At 45.0% G+C, this 18,274-nt stretch overlaps 1 protein-coding gene and 1 pseudogene across 1 annotated transcript in view; both read left to right on the top strand.

Annotated features, from left to right (window-relative positions):
* The window catches only part of LOC138436429 (scavenger receptor cysteine-rich domain-containing protein DMBT1-like), a 58,638-nt gene extending 42,224 nt beyond the window's left edge, over nucleotides 1-16,414 (top strand). Inside the window, exons 7-13 of the mRNA XM_070292329.1 lie at nucleotides 418-747; nucleotides 4,111-4,431; nucleotides 5,557-5,622; nucleotides 7,589-7,909; nucleotides 10,542-10,862; nucleotides 14,387-14,707; nucleotides 16,377-16,414. Of these exons, the coding sequence (XP_070148430.1) occupies nucleotides 418-747; nucleotides 4,111-4,431; nucleotides 5,557-5,622; nucleotides 7,589-7,909; nucleotides 10,542-10,862; nucleotides 14,387-14,707; nucleotides 16,377-16,414 (1,718 nt within the window). The remainder of the gene's footprint in view (nucleotides 1-417; nucleotides 748-4,110; nucleotides 4,432-5,556; nucleotides 5,623-7,588; nucleotides 7,910-10,541; nucleotides 10,863-14,386; nucleotides 14,708-16,376) is intronic.
* A 2-nt stretch (nucleotides 16,415-16,416) lies between these two features.
* Nucleotides 16,417-18,274, top strand: part of LOC138436428 (antigen WC1.1-like) — a 30,635-nt pseudogene continuing 28,777 nt past the window's right edge.

Genomic DNA, 18,274 nt, shown 5'->3' with positions numbered 1-18,274 from the left:
CTGGATGAGGAGCTCCCTATGGACAGGGAAGGAGAGGGAGGATTCCTCCCTGGATCCTGAGCCATGAGCTGGAACTGAGACAGAGAAGCTGGGCCCTAGAAGCCTTGGGCACATCTACAGGGAGGGCAGCATCCAGAGTCTCCAAAGGCCTGTCCTCAGTGGTGTCCCTGGAGCTGGTTCTACAGGCTCCTGAGAAATACCTGGTGCCTCTCTTCCTGCTCCAAGTTCAGTGATGGCACACTGGGAGCTTCACATTGGCCATGGTGGCAATATTTATATCACAGAAGTCAGCAAGTGCTGTTTACAAGTGTTTGTTTTCAGACATCAGAATCTTCTTCTTTTTTGATGCTTGTCAGTATACTACTACATGATCTCCTAACCTCTTTCCCATGTCCTGTGTCTGTGTCTCTCTTGCAGCTCTTGAGGTGAGGCTGAAGGATGGAGCCCACAGCTGTGAGGGGAGAGTGGAAGTGAAGCACCAAGGAGAATGGGGCACAGTGAATGATCACAACTGGAACATAGAGGGGGCACAAGTGGTGTGTAGACAGCTGGGGTGTGGAGCTGCCATTGATGCTCCTGGAGGGGCTTATTTTGGACCAGGGATTGGCCCCATTTGGTTTCATTCTATTAACTGCCAAGGGAAAGAGTCACTGCTCACAGTGTGCAGTTATCCTTCTCTTAAAGACTATCGTCCTGAGGGCCTTTCCCATGACCAGGATGCTGGAGCAGTCTGCTCAGGTAAGTCTTGTCTGGTCTGGGAGGGCATCCCCAGTGAGAAAAGCCCTACTCTCATTCCCAGAGTAGCTATGAGACTATGGATCACAGCCTTTAGAATGTACCTGGGTGAAGATTCTACTCACACAATGATTCCTTGAACATTAGGTGCTCAAAGCAACATAAGGACATGCTTGTTCCTGGAGAGAAAGGCTCCAGACCCATAGTAACTGGTCCCTCTAGTCTCTGTGATGTGTCATAAGAGGCAGGGGGGTGACCTTAAATGTTTCATGCAGGTACAACTTCCAGGTTGGACCTCTAAGAATTCAGTTCATCATAGTCACTTTTTGTTTTCTTCTTGAGATGGTCAGTCAAGCGCAGCTGTAAGAAGGGATGCAAGAGAGGTGCAGGCAAACATAGTTCGTTATACTCACAGATCCTAGAGTGACAGATATCATCTTATGGGTAATGAGGAAGGTACCAATAGACAAGGGTCAACCTAGAAGTGAGGACCACAAGGAGGGAGCGGATACCCATGAACAAGTGACAGTGCTGGAGACCAGGGTGGAGTTATACAAGGAAAAGGTGGGAGGGGATTTCACTGGTGCATCTGAATGTCACTAGGTCACAGGGGAGGCAAGATGGGGAGGTTTGTGTCAGGGGATCGTCTCATCACACTACTGCACCCGATCCCCTCGGTGGGGAGCTCACATCTTATTTGTGGGGATGTTGATGCTGCAGAAAAGCCTCAAGTTTGACAGTTACAACAGCTAGAACAAAACTAAGGACCCTGAAGTTAAGATAATTTGAAATGATACATAATAAGGTCTCAGTCTTATTTATGTGTATCTGACCTGAGGCAAGGTTAAACTAGAATGTAACTGGGTGGTCACTGTGTTTGCCAGAGATGTTCCCAGTTCTTTTTAGAATGTTTGATGAACTGTCCAGGACATAAATACCATCATAATGGCTGGAACTGAGGAAGTTATTATCGGATATCTCCGCAAAGTTGCTACTAGAGGTGGTTGGGTCTTAGGAATAGGACATACCAGCTTCTAGGAAGCAAACTGGTGATGGAATGAAGATGCAAGAATTGCATGAAAGAAGACTGGGGATCAAGGTTCAGGTCAAGTCCCATATTCAGCACAGTTTCTGTGTTCTACTTCCTTCATGCTCTCATCCTTCTTGATTTCTCTTCTATATCTTTATGTGGGAGTCATTTCTGGGCTCTGTGGAAGTTCTGGCCTTTTGAGGTTGTAGAAAAGACTATAAGAAATTTTTATAATATGGAATCTATTTCTTTAGCAAATATAAGACTATGTAGATATCTCTCTTTTTTTTCGTACCAGAGTTAGCCTATGTGGGGGAGGTGCCAGTTATAGACACACATATAGTGGTGGGCCCCCAAGAAGGCAGCAAGGGCCTGGCTTGTTGAGGGGCTCCCTGACAGCCTGGGGGGCTCTAGTTCTTGGTGTACTCTCCCGTGGCTGCACTTTGTTCCTCTGGGCATGCACACTACAGTGGAGCTTGCTGACAGGTGTCAGGCTGGTGGGATTCGAGTGCATAGTTGGAGGGTCTAGCCATGAGCACATGTATGATGTTGGGCTCACACCTTAGCTTTAGACTAGTGTCTTGCTCTTGTTCAGCCAGAGAACTGAGCTGATTGCCAGTGCTCTTCCTGGGCTCTGGAGGAAGTGAAGGTAGATATATTCTTGGTCTGATGTCAATGAATGTGCATACAAAGTGGGTAATCTGGTGAAATCTCCAGGAGGGCTGCAGCATTAGTTTCTTCAAGGGTGTGATCTGCTGAACTTGTCTACAGAAGAGCAGGACACTGTGAACTGCAGTTGTTCCCGTTGTGTGACGGTTACTGTAGCCCCTTCTCTTCCTTATTCCAGGTCTTTACATGTATCTCAGCTTTGCAGATCTGGGTGAGGTGAAATGGAAGAGCTACCTTCACATGTTGCCCCACAAGGCCAGGACCCTGTTTACTCAGCCTGGTCTGACCTTCCTGGCAAGGGGAACTCTCTTGGCATCGAATAATTCTGGCTTGGGGGATGGAATGCTAGCAAAATGATGATATCTTTGCATTGCTAAAATTTCTGAGGAGGACTACTGTTCACTCTAGAACTGTATTTGTTGGTGGATAACTGTCTAATTGTTGAGGTTTCTATGGGGATAAAGTCTGCTGTCTACTACATCATCATGTTCATGATGTCACTTTCCAGGGTTTAATTCTTTAAAAGAGAGGTTTTTAGTATACAGTTTTAAATTTGCATTTTTATACCACATCTAAGTCTTCAGTCTACTCAATATTGGCTTCTCATATTCTGAGCAACTTAGTGTAGATGTTTTTCAATCTTAGGTAATGCACACTAAGTCCCTATGTTAATATTTTTCTCTTTGTCAATTTCCTGATATTTCTTATCATTTTAGAAAGAATAAGCTAAGTTATAAAGTATTAACAAATAACCCAAATTTATCTGCACAGGATGTGTTCTATTCAGTTTGGCAGGCCCTCTGCTTATGATAATTTTTTAAGCACCCAGGTTGATGAATTCCCCAATATCTTATTATTGTACCACTTCAGCACAACCCTGCAGGAAAAATACATTGGCTCGTAAATGTTTCTCTGTGGAAACGGCATCATTTGTTATCATACTTCATTGCATAAGTCAGAACATGTGGTTATGCTTCCTTTCAAATAGGCAAGAAAGCATTAGTTGTTCCATTTGCTCAGGAAAAGAGAACTTCACTAATCACTAAACAGGAATGGTGTTTACATCAGTGATGTGCCTACAAATTAATAGCTTTTCATATGTGTTCCCTTAGTTTTATTGCACTTATTCATTCTAAGGCTTGGTATCTGTCATCAATTCTGCAAAATTCTCAGCCAATATTTTTCAAATATGGTATTTGGATTACACAAGGACAAGAACACCAGATGGCATGAATAACTGGGACACTTTAGAGCCTGTTACCCCAGCCCTCTGTTCCTAAGCTGGATGAGATGCTCCCTATGGACAGGGAAGGAGAGAGAGGATTCCTCCCTGGATCCTGCGCCATGAGCTGCAACTGAGATGGGGAAGCTGGGCCCTAGTAGCCTTGGGCAGCATCCAGAGTCTCTGAAGGCCTGTCCTCGGTGGTGTCCCTGGAGCTGGTCCTACAGGCTCATGACGAATACCTGGTGCCTCCCTTCCTGCTCCAGGTTCAGTGATGGCACATTGGAAGCATAGAGTTGGCCACAGTGGGAGTATGTGTATTACAGAAGTCAACAAATGCTATTCACCAGCATGTTTTTTCCCCTCAGAGAGAAGATTTTTTAAATATTTAATTGCATACCACTGCATTGTCTCCTAAAATCTCCTGTGTCCTGTGTCTGTGTCTCTCTTGCAGCTCTGGAGTTGAGGCTGAGGGATGGAGCTCACAGCTGTGAGGGGAGAGTGGAGGTGAAGCACCAAGGAGAATGGGGCACAGTGAATGACTACAATTGGAACATAGAGGAGGCACGTGTGGTGTGCAGACAGCTGAGGTGTGGACCTGCAGTTGATGCTCCCCAAAGATCTAAATTTGGGCCAGGAACTGGACCCATTTGGTTTCACTATATTTACTGCAAAGGGCAGGAGTCAGCTATCAACGAGTGTAGTTATCCTGTTGTTATAGACCATCATCCTGAGGGCCATTCCCATAACAAGGATGCTGGAGTAGTCTGCTCAGGTAAGTTCTGTCTGGTCTGGGAGGGTCTTCCCTGCAGCAAACCTTTCAGTTTTATTCCCAGATTAACTACGAGCATATGGATTACAGCCTTTAGAACATACTTGGGTGAAGATTTCACTCACACTGTGATTTCGTGAATGTTAGATGCTCAAAAAGCAAAACAAAACAAAACAAAAACAAACAAACAAACAAAAAAGGACTTTCTTGGCCCTGGAGAGAAAAGCTCCAGACCCATAGTCACCGGTCCCTCCAGTCTCTGTAATATGTCACAGAAGTCAGGATGAAGAAAGGGAAAGTTTTACTTGCTCAGTTGTGTCCTACTCTTTGCCACCCCGTGGAGTGGAGCCCACCAAGCTCCTCTATCCGCGGGATTTTCCAGACAAGAATGCTGAAGTGGGTTGCCATTCCCTTTGACAGGGGACTTTTGTGACCCAGAGTTTGAACCCAGGTCTGCGGGAGGGTGAGCTCAAATGTTTCATGCATGTACAACTGTTGGGTTGGACCTGTATCCATTAGGTTCATCATGGTAGCTTGTTATGTTCTTTCATGAGATGGCCAGACAAGTGTGACTGAAAGAAAGGATACAGAAGAGGTGCCGGCAGACATAGTTTATTATACTCACAGATCCTGGAGAGAGTATCATCAGCTTGGTATATGGGGGAAGTACCAATAGCACTAGCTCAGCCCAGAAGCAGTTTCCCAAAATGGATGTGAAAACCCACGAACCAGTGACAATGCTTAGAGTCAGGGTGATGTTACAGAAAGAACAGGGTGAGGGCTTTCACTGGAGCATTTGAAGGTCACTAGGTCACTGAGGAGGACAAGATGTGGGATTTGTGGCAGGAGCTAGGCTCATTACACTGGTGCACCTGCTCACCTGGGTGGGGAGCTTGCATCCTATCTGTGGGGATGTTGAGGGAAAAGGAAAATCTGAGGTTTGACAATCACAACACAGAAACTCAAGCAGAGCTAACAACTCTCGATGTGGAGTTGTTCCAGATCTCTGTGGAAGTGCTGACCCTTGAAAGTTGCAGTTTTTTGTGGGAAATTTTTGTATGAAATCTATTTCTTCCACAAGTACTTCTACTCAAATTTGTTTTCTGTTTTGGTTTTTTGGGGTACCAGATTTAGCCTGTGTGGAGGAGGTGCCAGTTATAGACACACATGTAGTGGTGGAGACCCAAGAAGGCAGTAAGTGCCTGGGCCATCGAAGGGCTCCCTGGCAGCCTGGGGGACTCTAGCCCTCAGTGTGCTCTCCCATAGCTGCACTCTCTTCCTTGGGCATGTGCACTGCAGTGGAGTCTGCTGACAGGTGACAGGCTGGTGGGATTCAAGTGCACAGTGGAGGGTCTAGCCATGAACACATACATGGTGTTGGGGTCAGCACCGTGGTTTTAGACTAGTGTCTTGCAGACGATGCAAGGGCCATGAACTTGGGCAAACTTCCGGAGATGGCAAGGAACAGGGAGGCCTGGCTTGCTGCAGTCCATGGGGTCGCAAAGAGGCAGCATGACTGGGCGACTGAACAGCAACTTGCACTTGTTCAACCAGAAAACTGAGCTTGTTGCCAGTGCTGTTGCTGGGCTCTGGAGGAAGTGAAGCTGGAGACACTCTGGATCTGATGTCAGTGAATGTGTTACCGGGGCGGGTGATCTGGTGAAATCTGCAGGAGGTCTGCAGCGTTGGTTTCTTCAGGGGCAGAATCTGCTGAATTCTTTTACAGAGCAGGACACCATGAACTGCAGTTGTTCCTGTTGGGTGGCAGCTGCGGTAGCCCCTTCTTTTCTTCCTTATCCCAGGCCTTTATATGTGTCTCAGCTTTGTGGGTCTGGGTGAGGAGAAACTCAAACACAGCCTTCACGTGTTGCCCCACAAGGCCAGAACCCTGGTTTCTCAGCCTGCTCTGATGTTCCTGGCAAGGGGAACTCTCTTGGCATCAAATGACGCTGGCTTGGGGGATGGAATGATGCTGGAAAAATGATGATATCTTTGTGTTGCTAAAATTTATTAAGAGGATTTCAGATCTGTCCAGAGTTGTTTCTGTCTGTAGATAACTGCTTAATTGTCTATCTTTTTTTGGGGGGATGGAAACTCCTGCCTCCAACATCATCAATTTGGTGAAGTCACTTTCCAGGGCTTTATTCTTTTTTAAAAAATTTTATTATTTTTTTAAATTTATTTATTTTAATTGGAGGCTAATTACTTTACGATATTGTATTGGTTTTGCCATACATCAACATGAATCCACCACAGGTGTACATGTGTTCCCAATCCTGAACCCTCTTCCCACCTGCCTCTCCGTACCATCCCTCTGGGTCATCCCAGGGCACCAGCCCCAAGCATCCTATATCCTGTATCGAACCTGGACTGGTGATTCATTTCTTATATGATATTATACATGTTTCAATGCCATTCTCCCAGGGCTTTATTCTTTAAAAGAGTGTTTTTTGATTATAGAGTTTGAGATTGGCAATTTTTCTTAGTAACAGTTGAGGCTTCAGTTTACTCATTATTTGCTTCTCATGTTCTTAGGGACTTAGGTTTTAATGTAACTGCTTTGCAATTTGAAGTAATATATGCTAAGTCTCTATCTTAATATTTTCACTTTCTTAATTTTCTTCTATTTCCTATAACTATAGACAAAGTAAGTCAGGTTATAACGTACTAACTAATAGCTATTTTCTTCTCATATGATGTATTGTATTCAGTTTTCCCAGGTCTCTGTTTATCATAATTTATCAAGCACCAGGTTATTGAATGCCCCACCATATAGTTATGCTACCATCTTAACAAAAGACTGCAAGATTTTCCTCAGTAGAAAATATATTGACTCTTAAATGTTTCTTTGTAAAAGTGACATTATTTGTTCTCACACTCCATGGGATAAGTCAGATTACATGGTTATGCTTCATTTCAAATAAGCAAGAAACTGTTGGTATTTCCATTTGCCTAGTTACCGTTGTTCAGTCGGTAAGTCATTTCCAACTCTCTGTGACCCCATGGACTACAGAAGGCCAGGCTTCCCTCTTCACTATCTCATGGAGTTTGCTCAAACTCATGTTCATTTTCAGAAATCAGATATTCCATTTTTTAATACTTACCAATATGCCACTTCATAGCCTCCTAAAATGTCTCCTGTGTCCTTGTCCCTCTGCAGTTCTGGAGGTGAGGTTGAAGGATGGAGCCCACCACTGTGAGGGGAGAGTGGAAGTGAAGCACCAAGGAGAATGGGGCACGGTGAATGATGACACCTGGAGCATGGAGGAGGCACAGGTGGTGTGCAGACAGCTGAAGTGTGGAGCTGCCACTGATGCTCCCCGAGGGGCTTATTTTGGATCAGGGATTGGCCCCATTTGGTTTCAGTATGTTTATTGCAATGGGACAGAGGCAATGCTCACTCAGTGTAGTTATCCTCCTCTTAAAGACCATCATCCTGAGGGCCTTTCCCATGACAAGGATGCTGGAGCAGTGTGCTCAGGTAAGTCCTGTCTCATCTGGGAGGGGATTTCCAGCAGGAGAAAGTCTCTTTCTGGGAATAACATGAGAATACAAGTCGCATCCATTAGTACATTCTTGGCTGAGAATTCCAGTGATTTCTCGAACGTTAGGTGCTCAAAGAAACATCAGGAGTTACTTGGTCATGGAGAAAAAGTCTCCAGATCTGTAGTCACTGGTCCCTCCAGTCTCTGTGCCATGTCATAGGAGGCATGAAAGTGAACTCAAATGTTTCATACGTGTGCTGCTGCTGGGTTGGATCTCTGTGATTTAGGTTCACCGTGGCAGCTTGTTGTATTCTTCCATGAGATGATCAGAAAATTATGGTTATAACAAGCGATAGAAGAGAGGTGCAGGAAAACAAAGTTTATGATATTCACAGATCCTAGGGAGACCTAGAGAGTTTTATCAGGTGGGTACATGGGGGAGGTGCCAAGAGAGCAGGCTCAACGAAGCAGTGGTGACACAAAAGAGAGACTGAAGATCCATGGAGAGGTGACAATACTCGGGGTCCAGGTGTAGCTATACTATGAAATGGTGTGAGGATTTCACGGGTTCATTTGAAGGTCACTGGGTCACAGGGGAGGACAAGGTGGAGGATTTGTGTCCGGGGCTAGTCTCATCACACTCATCACTCTCCCCACCTGCTTACCTGGGTGGGGAGCTCACATCCTGTTTGTGGGGATGTTGAGGCTGCAGGAAAACCTGAAGTTTTACCATTACAACACAGTAGCTGCAGCAAAATTAAGGACAGTGAGGTTAAAAGAACCTGACGTGATACATAACAAGGGCTCAATCCCGTCTAAATGTATTTGAACTGAGCCAAGGTAGAAATTAAAATGTGATTGGGTGGTCACAGCATTTGCCAGAGGTATTCCAAGTTGTTATCAAAATTTGTGATGAATTTTCCAGGACATTAGTTCCATCAGAATAGCTGGAACTGAGGAAGAAATGATCAGACATCAGAACAAGTTCCCTAATAGAGCTGATTGGTCTTAAAAAAAGGGCCATGCTAGATGCTGGCATGTGGGGCAGGGGAGGGCATTAGGACACCTGCATTAGGTCTTAGCAGCCATGGACAAGCAGCTCCTGGATGCTACACTGGGGAAGATTATTGGAAAAGTGATCTTCCCAGTCTTCAGAAATCTGATATAATAAATGCATTCATGTTGTTTAACTAGCTGGTCTGTGGTATCTTGTGGTAGGCAGCAACTGGAGACTTCTAATGCATGAGGATCTTCTCCAGTTCAGTATTTCTCCACACGTTCCTCTCTTTGACTCACTACTACTGGTTTCAGAGTGAAGTATATGGGGCCAGGTGAAACCTGAGCAGTGTGAATGGTGTCCCGGGAACCACATCTCATTAGGTTATAAGAAAAATTCTCATTTTCTTACATGAATTCAAAGCTAATGAAGATGATTCAAGGTCTCAATAAACTTACTTTTCAGTTCCCGACAGGAAGGCAGGAGCCTGGGACACTGGCTTAGACCTGGTGCGACAGAGACAGGTGGTTTGGGTCCCAGTTCCAGGTGGGACCAGACAGCAGATCTGGTTACACAGGAAGAAGTCTTTTCTGGATGAAGTAGTGAAGGTTGATGTATAACCCTCCAGCTTGTTCACCCCCTGTCTTCTGACTCTGGAGGGAAACCCTATATTAGTTATATGTTGCTGTACAGCAAATTATTGCTGAATTTGGCAGCTTAAGTCAGCAAACACCTAGTATCTCACACTTTCGGTGGGCCAGGAATTGACATGACTTAATGGGGTCCTTGGACTCATGATGTCTCACAAGGATGCAATCAGCTGAAGGTTCAGCCAGGGGAAGATATCGTCCAACATATTCACCTGAACGTTGGCAGCATCAGACCTTGGTGGACTATGGAACTGAGAGTTCCAGTCCCTGGCTGGCTGTTGACTAGAGGCCTGCCTCCATTTCTTGTCATGGTTTCTCTCCAAATTAGGTCATAATGTGGCAGTTGGCTTAATCAGAGCAAGAGAGAGAGAGAGCAAGAAAGGTCACCAAGGGAAAAACCATACTCACCTTGAAACCTAATCTAATTAACATCTCATCACTTTTACCAATTTCCATTTGTTAGATACACATTACTAGGTACATTCGAGTCTGGGGATTATACAAGGACATGACACCACGTGGCAGGAATAATCAGGACACGTTAGAGCCTGTTACCCAGCCCTCTATTCCTAAGCTGGATGAGATGCTCCCTATAGACAGGAAGGGGAGGGAGGATTCCTCCCTGGATTCCAAGCCATGGGCTATAACTGAGACAGGGAAGCTGGGCCCTAATAGCCTTGGGCACATCTACAGGGAGGGCAGCATCCAGAGTCTCTGAAGGCCTGTCCTCGGTGGTATCCCTGGAGCTGGTTCTACAGGCTCAGGAGAAACACTTGGTGCCTCCCTTCCTACTCCAGGTTCAGTGATGGCACATTGGGGGCTTAGAGTCGACCATGATCACAATATTTCTACCACAAAGTCAAGAAATGCTATTCACAGGGCTTTGTTTTCAGACACCAGAATTTTCCTTTTTTTTAGTACTTATCAGAATACTACCACATGGTCTCCTAAAATCTCTGCTCTGTTCTGTCTTTCTTGCAGCTCTGGAGTTGAGGCTGAAGGATGGAGCCCATAGCTGTGAGGGAAGAGTGGAAGTGAAGCACCAAGGAGAATGGGGCACAGTGAATGACCAAAATTGGAGCTTGGAGGAAGCAGCTGTGGTTTGCAGACAGCTGGGGTGTGGAGTTGCCATTAATGCTTCTAGAGGGGTTCATTTTGGACCAGGGATTGGCCCCATTTGGTTTCAGTATATTTACTGCAAAGGGACAGAGTCAGTGCTCACGACCTGTACTTATCCTGTTCTTAAAGACTATCGTCCTGAGGGCCTTTCCCATGACCAGGATGCTGGAGCAGTCTGCTCAGGTAAGCCCTGCCTGATCTTGGTTGGTATCCCCAGTAGGAAAAGCCCTAGGTCTCATTTCCAGAGTAAATTTGAGACTATGGATCACAGCCTTTAGAATATACTTGGGTGAAAATTCCACTCACACAGTAATTAATACCTTGAATATTGGTTGCTCAAAGGAACATAAAGACTTGTTTGGCTCTGGAGAGAAAGTCTCCAGACCCGTAGTAACTGGTCTCTCAAGTCTCTGTGATGTGTCATAGGAGACAGGGAGGTGAGCTCAAATGTTTCATACATGTACGACTGCCAGGTTGGACCTGTATGAATTAATTTCATCATGGTAGCTTCTTCTATTCTTTCAAGAGATGGTCAGACAAGAAGGAATACATGGGAGATTCAGGCAAACATATTTCATTATACTCACAGATCCTAGAGAGACAGATATCATCAGGTGGGTAATGAGGGAGGTACCAATTGGCAAAGATCAATCTAGAAATGAGGACCAAAGAAGGGAGTGGATACCCATGAACAAGTGACATTACTGGGGGTCTGGGCTGTGTCACACAAGGACAAGGCAAGGGAGGACTTCACTGGTGCATTTGAATGTCACTAGGTCACAGGGAAGGATGAGAAGAGGAATTTGTAGCAGGGAATAGACCCATCACTCTGGTGCACCTGATTGTCTGGGTGGGAAGTTCACATCCTGTTTGTAGGGATACTGAGGCTACAGGAAAACCTGAAATTCAACAATTATGACACAGAAACTGGACAATGGGGTTTAAAGAACTTGAAATTATATATATATCAAGAAATCGATTCTTTCTATGTTATTTGACCTGAGCCAAGGTGGAAACTAGATGTGATTGGGTGGTCACAGTATTTGCGAGAAATGTCCCCAGTTGTTTTCAGAGTGTTTGGTGCACTTTCCAGGGTATACGTGTGTGAGTGCTTATTCACTTCAGTTCTCGTGTTTGACTTTGCAACCCAATGGGCTATAGCTCACAAAACTCCTCAGTCCATGGGATTCTCCAGGCAAAAATTTAGGAGGGCTTCCAGGCCCTCCTCTAGGGGATCTTCCCAATCCAGGGACTCAACCTGTGTCTCCTGCACTGCAGGCAGATTTTTTACCACTGAGTCATCAGAGATGTCCTTCCAGGGTATAAACCCACCACAATAGCTGGAATGAGGAAGATAATATCAGATATCACGGCAAAGTCCCTAACAGAGATGGTTGGGTCTCAAGAAAGTATTCTTCCTGCAGCTGAGGTGGTGGGACAGGGGAGCTCTTGAGCACATCGGCAGTAGGCCCTTAGCAGGCACAGCCAATCAGCTCTCTGTGTTTTATTGGGAAAGATCATTGGAAAAGTGATCTTTTCCAAACTCACCCTTAGCAGGTCTTTGATGGTACTCTTGAGGCTAAGACAACAGTTATTTTCTTTTTAAAACTCCTTTATTGAGGTATGATTAACGTACCAAAAGCTATACATAGTTAATATCTACAACTTTTGAGTTTGGACATCAGTATATATCTGTGTAATCATTACCATCGTCTATGCCATAAGCCTGTACATCTCCTCAAAAAGTTTTCTTTCATCCTCCTTATTACTGTGTTATGATTAAAAAGAATTATTTTCAAAAGGCCCTTGATTTCAGTTAAGAATTATTGGTTTAAGAAGACTCTTTTCTAGCATTTCAAGTAACTGTCCTTACGGTCACAATGTCATAATCATGGTTCCAACTGTGGATCAACTTGTGGAAACAGCCCTGCCTTATTTTGAATAATCAGCCAGTGAATAGAAATAGACTGAGTTGTTGACATTTTGAATCATATTGGAGCTCCTAATATTGCAGTTTTTAAAAAGTTATGTTTTGATATTAACTCCAGGTAGGATATACTTTAAAATATAAGGATTTGAGAGTGCTCTGGCATTTAAACCCTGACTGTGGTTTTTACTCCCTGATGTCATTGCTCTAACTTAGGCTCTGACATTTTTATGAACTGTTCCAGTTTCCTTCTATTAATTTTAGTCACCAGTTTCCTCCTACTGGTTGTATTTTCTTTGTTTTCAGGAACTATGGTTAGTGATGTGATGGTAGGTGAATGTTGTGGTGATGCAGCAGAAATGAGATTAGAGCAGAATGACTTTTCATTATTTTAACTGAAATGCAACTCTTGGAGTTTCTTCCTCTCAATCACAAGAGTTGGTTATGGAAGAGAAAGAAATTCTATCCTCTGCAGAGGATTTTTAGAAGTGAGGAATTGTGTTTAGGAGAGATCCCATTGTGGAAACAATGACGTGCTGTAGTTCATGGGTTCCCAAAAGGTTGGACATGAATAAGAGACTGAATGAAAAGCAGTAATGTAGAGGAGCTTGTATGAATGAAGGAGTAGATTCCAGGCGGTTTAGGAGACAGATTTGGGAGGAGACTCACCAGCTGAAAAGACTGAGGCCTGAGGTGCAGAATGGGGAAGGGATGAAGATGCACAAAATGCAGGAGGGAAGACGGGCCGCGATCCAGGTCAGCGCCCGTGCTCACCACAGCTCCATCTCACTTGCTTCCTGCCCTCATTCCTTCCTGCCCTCTCTTTCTTTATGCTGATGTGGGAGTCATTTCTGAGTTCTGTGGAAGTGCTGGCCATTGAAAGTGGCAGTTTTATTTGTGTGATATTTTTATTACCTAGAATCTATCTCTTCAGATAACTCACAAGGTGCAGTCATCTGAAGGTTCAACCAGGGATGGATATCATGCAAATGTTCTCACTCGGATGTTGGCAGTGTTCAGACCTTCGGTTAGCTCTTTGACTGAGTCTCAGTCCCTTGCCAGCTGTTGATAGAAGCCTGCCTCCATTCCATGTCATGAGGGTTTTTTTTTTTTTCATACACAGCTCATGGAATGCCGGCTGGCATTATTAAAGCAAGAGACAGAATGAGATAAGTCACCAAGGGAAAACCAGAGTTGCCTTGAAAACTAATCTAACTGCCATCTCACCACTTTGCAAATTGTTTTTCTAGATATACGTTACTAGGTTCATTTTTTGTCTGGGGATTAGACAAGGGGATTAGATGAACACCAGGTGACAGAAATAACCTGGACACTTTAGAGCCTGTTACCGCAGCCCTCTGTTCCTAAGCTGAATGAGATGCTCCCTATGGACAAGGAAAGAGAGAGAGGATTCCTCCCTGGATCCCAGGCCATGAGCTGTAACTGAGACAGAGAAGCTGGGCCCTAGTGGCCTTGGGCACATCTACAGGGAGGATAGCATCCAGAGACTCTGAAGGCCTGTCCTTGGTGGTATCCCTGGAGCTGTTTCTACAGGCTTGTGAGAAATACCTGTGCCTCCCTTCCTGCTCCAGGTTCAGTGATGGCACATTGGGAGCTTAGAGTTGGCCATGGTGGGAATGTTTATACCACAAAGGTCATAAATGCTATTCACAGGGATTTGTTTTCAGACATCAGAGTATTTACATTTTAATAATTACCAGCAGTCCACTGCATGGTCTGCCAAAATCTCGTGTGTCCTGTGTCTGTGTCTGTCTTGCAGCTCTGGAGCTGAGGCTGAACGATGGAACCCACCGCTGTGAGGGGAGAGTGGAAGTTAGGCTCCAAGGAGAATGGGGTACAGTGAATGATCACAACTGGAGTATGGAGGAGGCAGCTGTGGCGTGCAGACAACTGGGGTGTGGAGGTGCTGTTGATGCTCCCAAAGGGGCTAAATTTGGACCAGGTGTTGGACCCATTTGGTTTGATTATATTTACTGCAAAGGGCAGGAGTCAGCTATCACCAGGTGTAGTTATCCTACTGTGAAAGACCATCGTCCCGAGGGCCATTCCCATGACAAGGATGCTGGAGCAGTCTGCTCAGGTAAGTGCTGTCTGGTCCAAAAGGGAATCCCTAGCAGGAGAAGCCTCAGTCTCATTCCCAGAATAACTATGAGAATATGGATCACAGCCTTTAGAACATTCTTGGGTGAAGATTCCAGTGATCCAGTGACTCCTTGAATGTTAGGTGCTCAAGGGAGCAGAAGGGCTTACTTGTCACTAGAGAGAAAAGTCCCCACACCTATTGGTACTGAGCACTTCCAGGCTCTGTGGTCTTCATAGGAGGCAGGGAGGTGAGGTCAGATGCTTCGTGCAGGTACAGCTGCCAGGCTGGACTTCTATGAATTAGGTTCATCATGGTAGCTTGCTGTATTCTTTCATGGGATAGTCATTTAAAGTGCAACTCCAAGAGGGGATGTAGGAGAGGTACAGGCAAATAAAGTGTATTATACTCACAAGTCCCAGAGAGACAGAGCGCCAGCAGGTGGGTTCATGGGAGAATGAAGTCGCTCAATCGTGTCCGACTCTTTGCAACCCCATGGGCTGTAGCCCACCAGGCTCTTCCATCCATGGAATTTTTAAGGCAAGAGTACTGGAGTGGGTTGCCATTTCCTTCTCCAGGGGTTCTTCCTGACTCAGGGATTGAACTCGGGTCTCCTGCATTGCAGGCAGACGCTTTACTGATTGAGCCACCATGGGAGAGGGACCAATAGGAAAGTCGTAAAACAGGAGTGGTGACCCAAAATGGGGTATGAAGACCTGTGAACAAGATACAGTATGGGAGTTGGGTGGAGTTAGAGAAGGAGGAGACGTGAGGGTATTTCACTGATGCATTTGAATGTTACTAGGTCACAAGAGAGGACAAGAAGAGGGGATATGTTTCAGGGGGTAGTCTCATCACCCTGGTGCACCTGGTCACCTGAGTCGGGAGCTCACTTCCTATTTGTGGGGATGTTAAGGCTGCAAGAAAACCTGAAGCTTGACAATTACAACACAGAAACTGAAGCAAACCTAAGGGTAGTGAGGTTAAGAGAGCATGAAATGAGACATAAGGATTCAGTCCTAAGTGTATTTGACCTGAGACAAGGAGGAAAGTAGAATGTGATTGGATGGTTAGAGCATTTTGGCAGAGACACTCCCAGTTGTTATAGGAATGTTTGATGAATTGTCCAGGACATTAACCTGATGAAAATAGCTGGAACCGAGTAAGATATTATCATATATAATCGCAAATTCTCTAATACTGGTGATTGGTCTTAGGAAAGTGTCATGCCATCTGATGTGACACCGGGGAGCCCTGAGGACTTTGTCACTAAGTGTTTAGCAGCCACGGTCAGTCAACTCTTTGGTGTTATGTTGGGGAAAACACTGGAAAAGTAATTTTTTCCAACCACACCTTTAGCAGATGTTTGATGATACTCTTGATGTCTCTAAGGAAACAATTCTTTCCTCTTAAAAAATTCCTTTATTTTTAAGCATTTTAAGTGTGACTGACACACAAAAACTGTACATAGTTAATATTTACAACTTTTGAGTTTGGAGATCAATATACATCTGTGTAATCATTCCCACAATTTATGTCTTAAGCCTGTTCATCTCCTCAAAAGTTTTCCTTCATCCTCTTTATTACCGTGTTATGATAAAAAGAATTATTTTCAAACGGCATTTGATGTCAGTTAGGAACAATTGGTTTAAGAAAACTTGTTTTCTAGCATTTCAAGCAACCGTCCTTTTTGTCACAATGTCGTAATCATGGTTCCAACTGTGGATAGACTTGTGGAGGCATTACAGGTGGCCCTGTCTTATTTTGATAAATCAGTCAGTAAATAATAATGGACTGAACTTTTGAAATTTTGAGCCATATTGGAGCTTCTAATGTTACAACTTAAGAAAATTTATGTCTTGATATTAACTCCAACTAGAATATACTTTATCTTTTATACTATCCCCACTTATCTTCATTACCATCATGGATGAGACTCACAGGTCTATGGACTGAGCTGTGTCCCTCCAAAGTTCATATATTGAAGCCCTACTTCCCACTGTTATTGCACCAGAGATAGGGCCTGTAGGAATTAACTGAGATTAAATAAGGCCATAAGGATATAGCCCTAATCTGGTACATGACATTATAAGAAGAGGAAGAGACACATCTCCCTCCCTCTCTCTGGGTGCCCATAACCTAGAAAAGGCCAGGTGAGCACACAGTGAGGAAGCCATGACCTGCATGCCAAGAGAAGAGCACTCAGAATGAGACCTTGCCAGCCCTGTGACCATGGACTTACCAGCTTCCAGAACTGTGATCAGATAAGTGCATTTCTGTTGTTTAACCAGTTAGTCAGTGGTATTCTGTCATGGAGACCTGCCTGACCTGACTACACACCAGGATCTTCTCCAGTTTATTTTCCCAGATGTTCCCTCTGTGATGCACCTCTTCTGTTTCCAGAGTAAAAGGACAGGGGGCAAGGTGTAGACTTAAGCAGTGTGAATGGTGCCCCAGGGACCACATCTCATTAGGTTATAAGAAAAACTCTCACTTTCTGACCTGAATTCAAAGCTAATGGAGCTGATTTAAGGTCTCAGGAAACTCACTTCTCAGTTCCCGACAGGAAGGCAGGAACCTGGGACACTGGGTGAGATCTGATGCAACAGAGAGAGGGGGTTTGAGTCCCAGTTCCACTTGGGACCAAGCAGCAGACCTGGTCACACAGGAAGAAGTCTCATCTGGATGAAGTAGTGAAGGCTCGGGTATAACCCTCCAGCCTGTTCACCCCCTGTCTTCCGACCCTGGAGGGAAGTCATGCATTAGTTATATGTTGTTGTGCAGCAGATTACTGCTGAACTTGGCAGCTTAGGTCAGCAAACACCTAGTATCTCACACTTTGTGTGGACCAGGAATGGACATGGCTTACCTGGGTCCTCTGACTCAGGATGTCTACAAGGATGTAGTCATCTGAAGGTTCAAGCAGGGGTGGATATCATCCAACATACTCACCTGGATGCTGGCGGCTATTTGACTGTTTAGCTGAGGGCCTCTGTCCCTAGGTGACTGTTGGCTAGAGGCCTGCCTCCATTTCCTGTCATGAGGGGCACTCCATAAGTTTTCACAATGTGGCAGCTGGCTTCAACAGAGCAAGAGAGAGAGCAGGAAGGTCAACAAGGGAGAAAGCAGAGTCATCTTGAAACCTAATCTAACTGACATTTCAACACTTTTGTCAAACTCCATTTGTTAGATGCAAGTTTCTAGGTACCTTCGAGAATGGGAATTACACAAGGTTGTGAACACAGGCAGCAGGAAAAACTGGGGCATTTAAGAGCCTGTTACCCAGCCCTCTGTTCCTGAGCTGGATGAGATGCTCCTTATGGACAGGGAAGGAGAGGGAAGATTTCTCCCTGGATCCGGGGCCATGAGCTGTAATTGAGATGGAGAAGCTGGGCCCTCGTAGCCTTGGGCACATCTACAGGGGGTGGGGGGTGGGGGTGGGCAGCATCCAGAGTCTCTGAAGGCCTGTCCTCAGTGGTGTCCCTGGAGCTGGTTTTACAGGCTTGTGAGAAAACCTGGTGCCTCCCTTCCTGCTCCAGGTTCAGTGAAGGCATATTGGGGGCTTCG

This window comes from Ovis canadensis, chromosome 3, assembly GCF_042477335.2.
Source record: "Ovis canadensis isolate MfBH-ARS-UI-01 breed Bighorn chromosome 3, ARS-UI_OviCan_v2, whole genome shotgun sequence".
NCBI lineage: Eukaryota > Metazoa > Chordata > Mammalia > Artiodactyla > Bovidae > Ovis > Ovis canadensis.
Note: the sequence above shows the minus strand (reverse complement) of the source record. Positions and strands in the feature narration are given on the sequence as shown.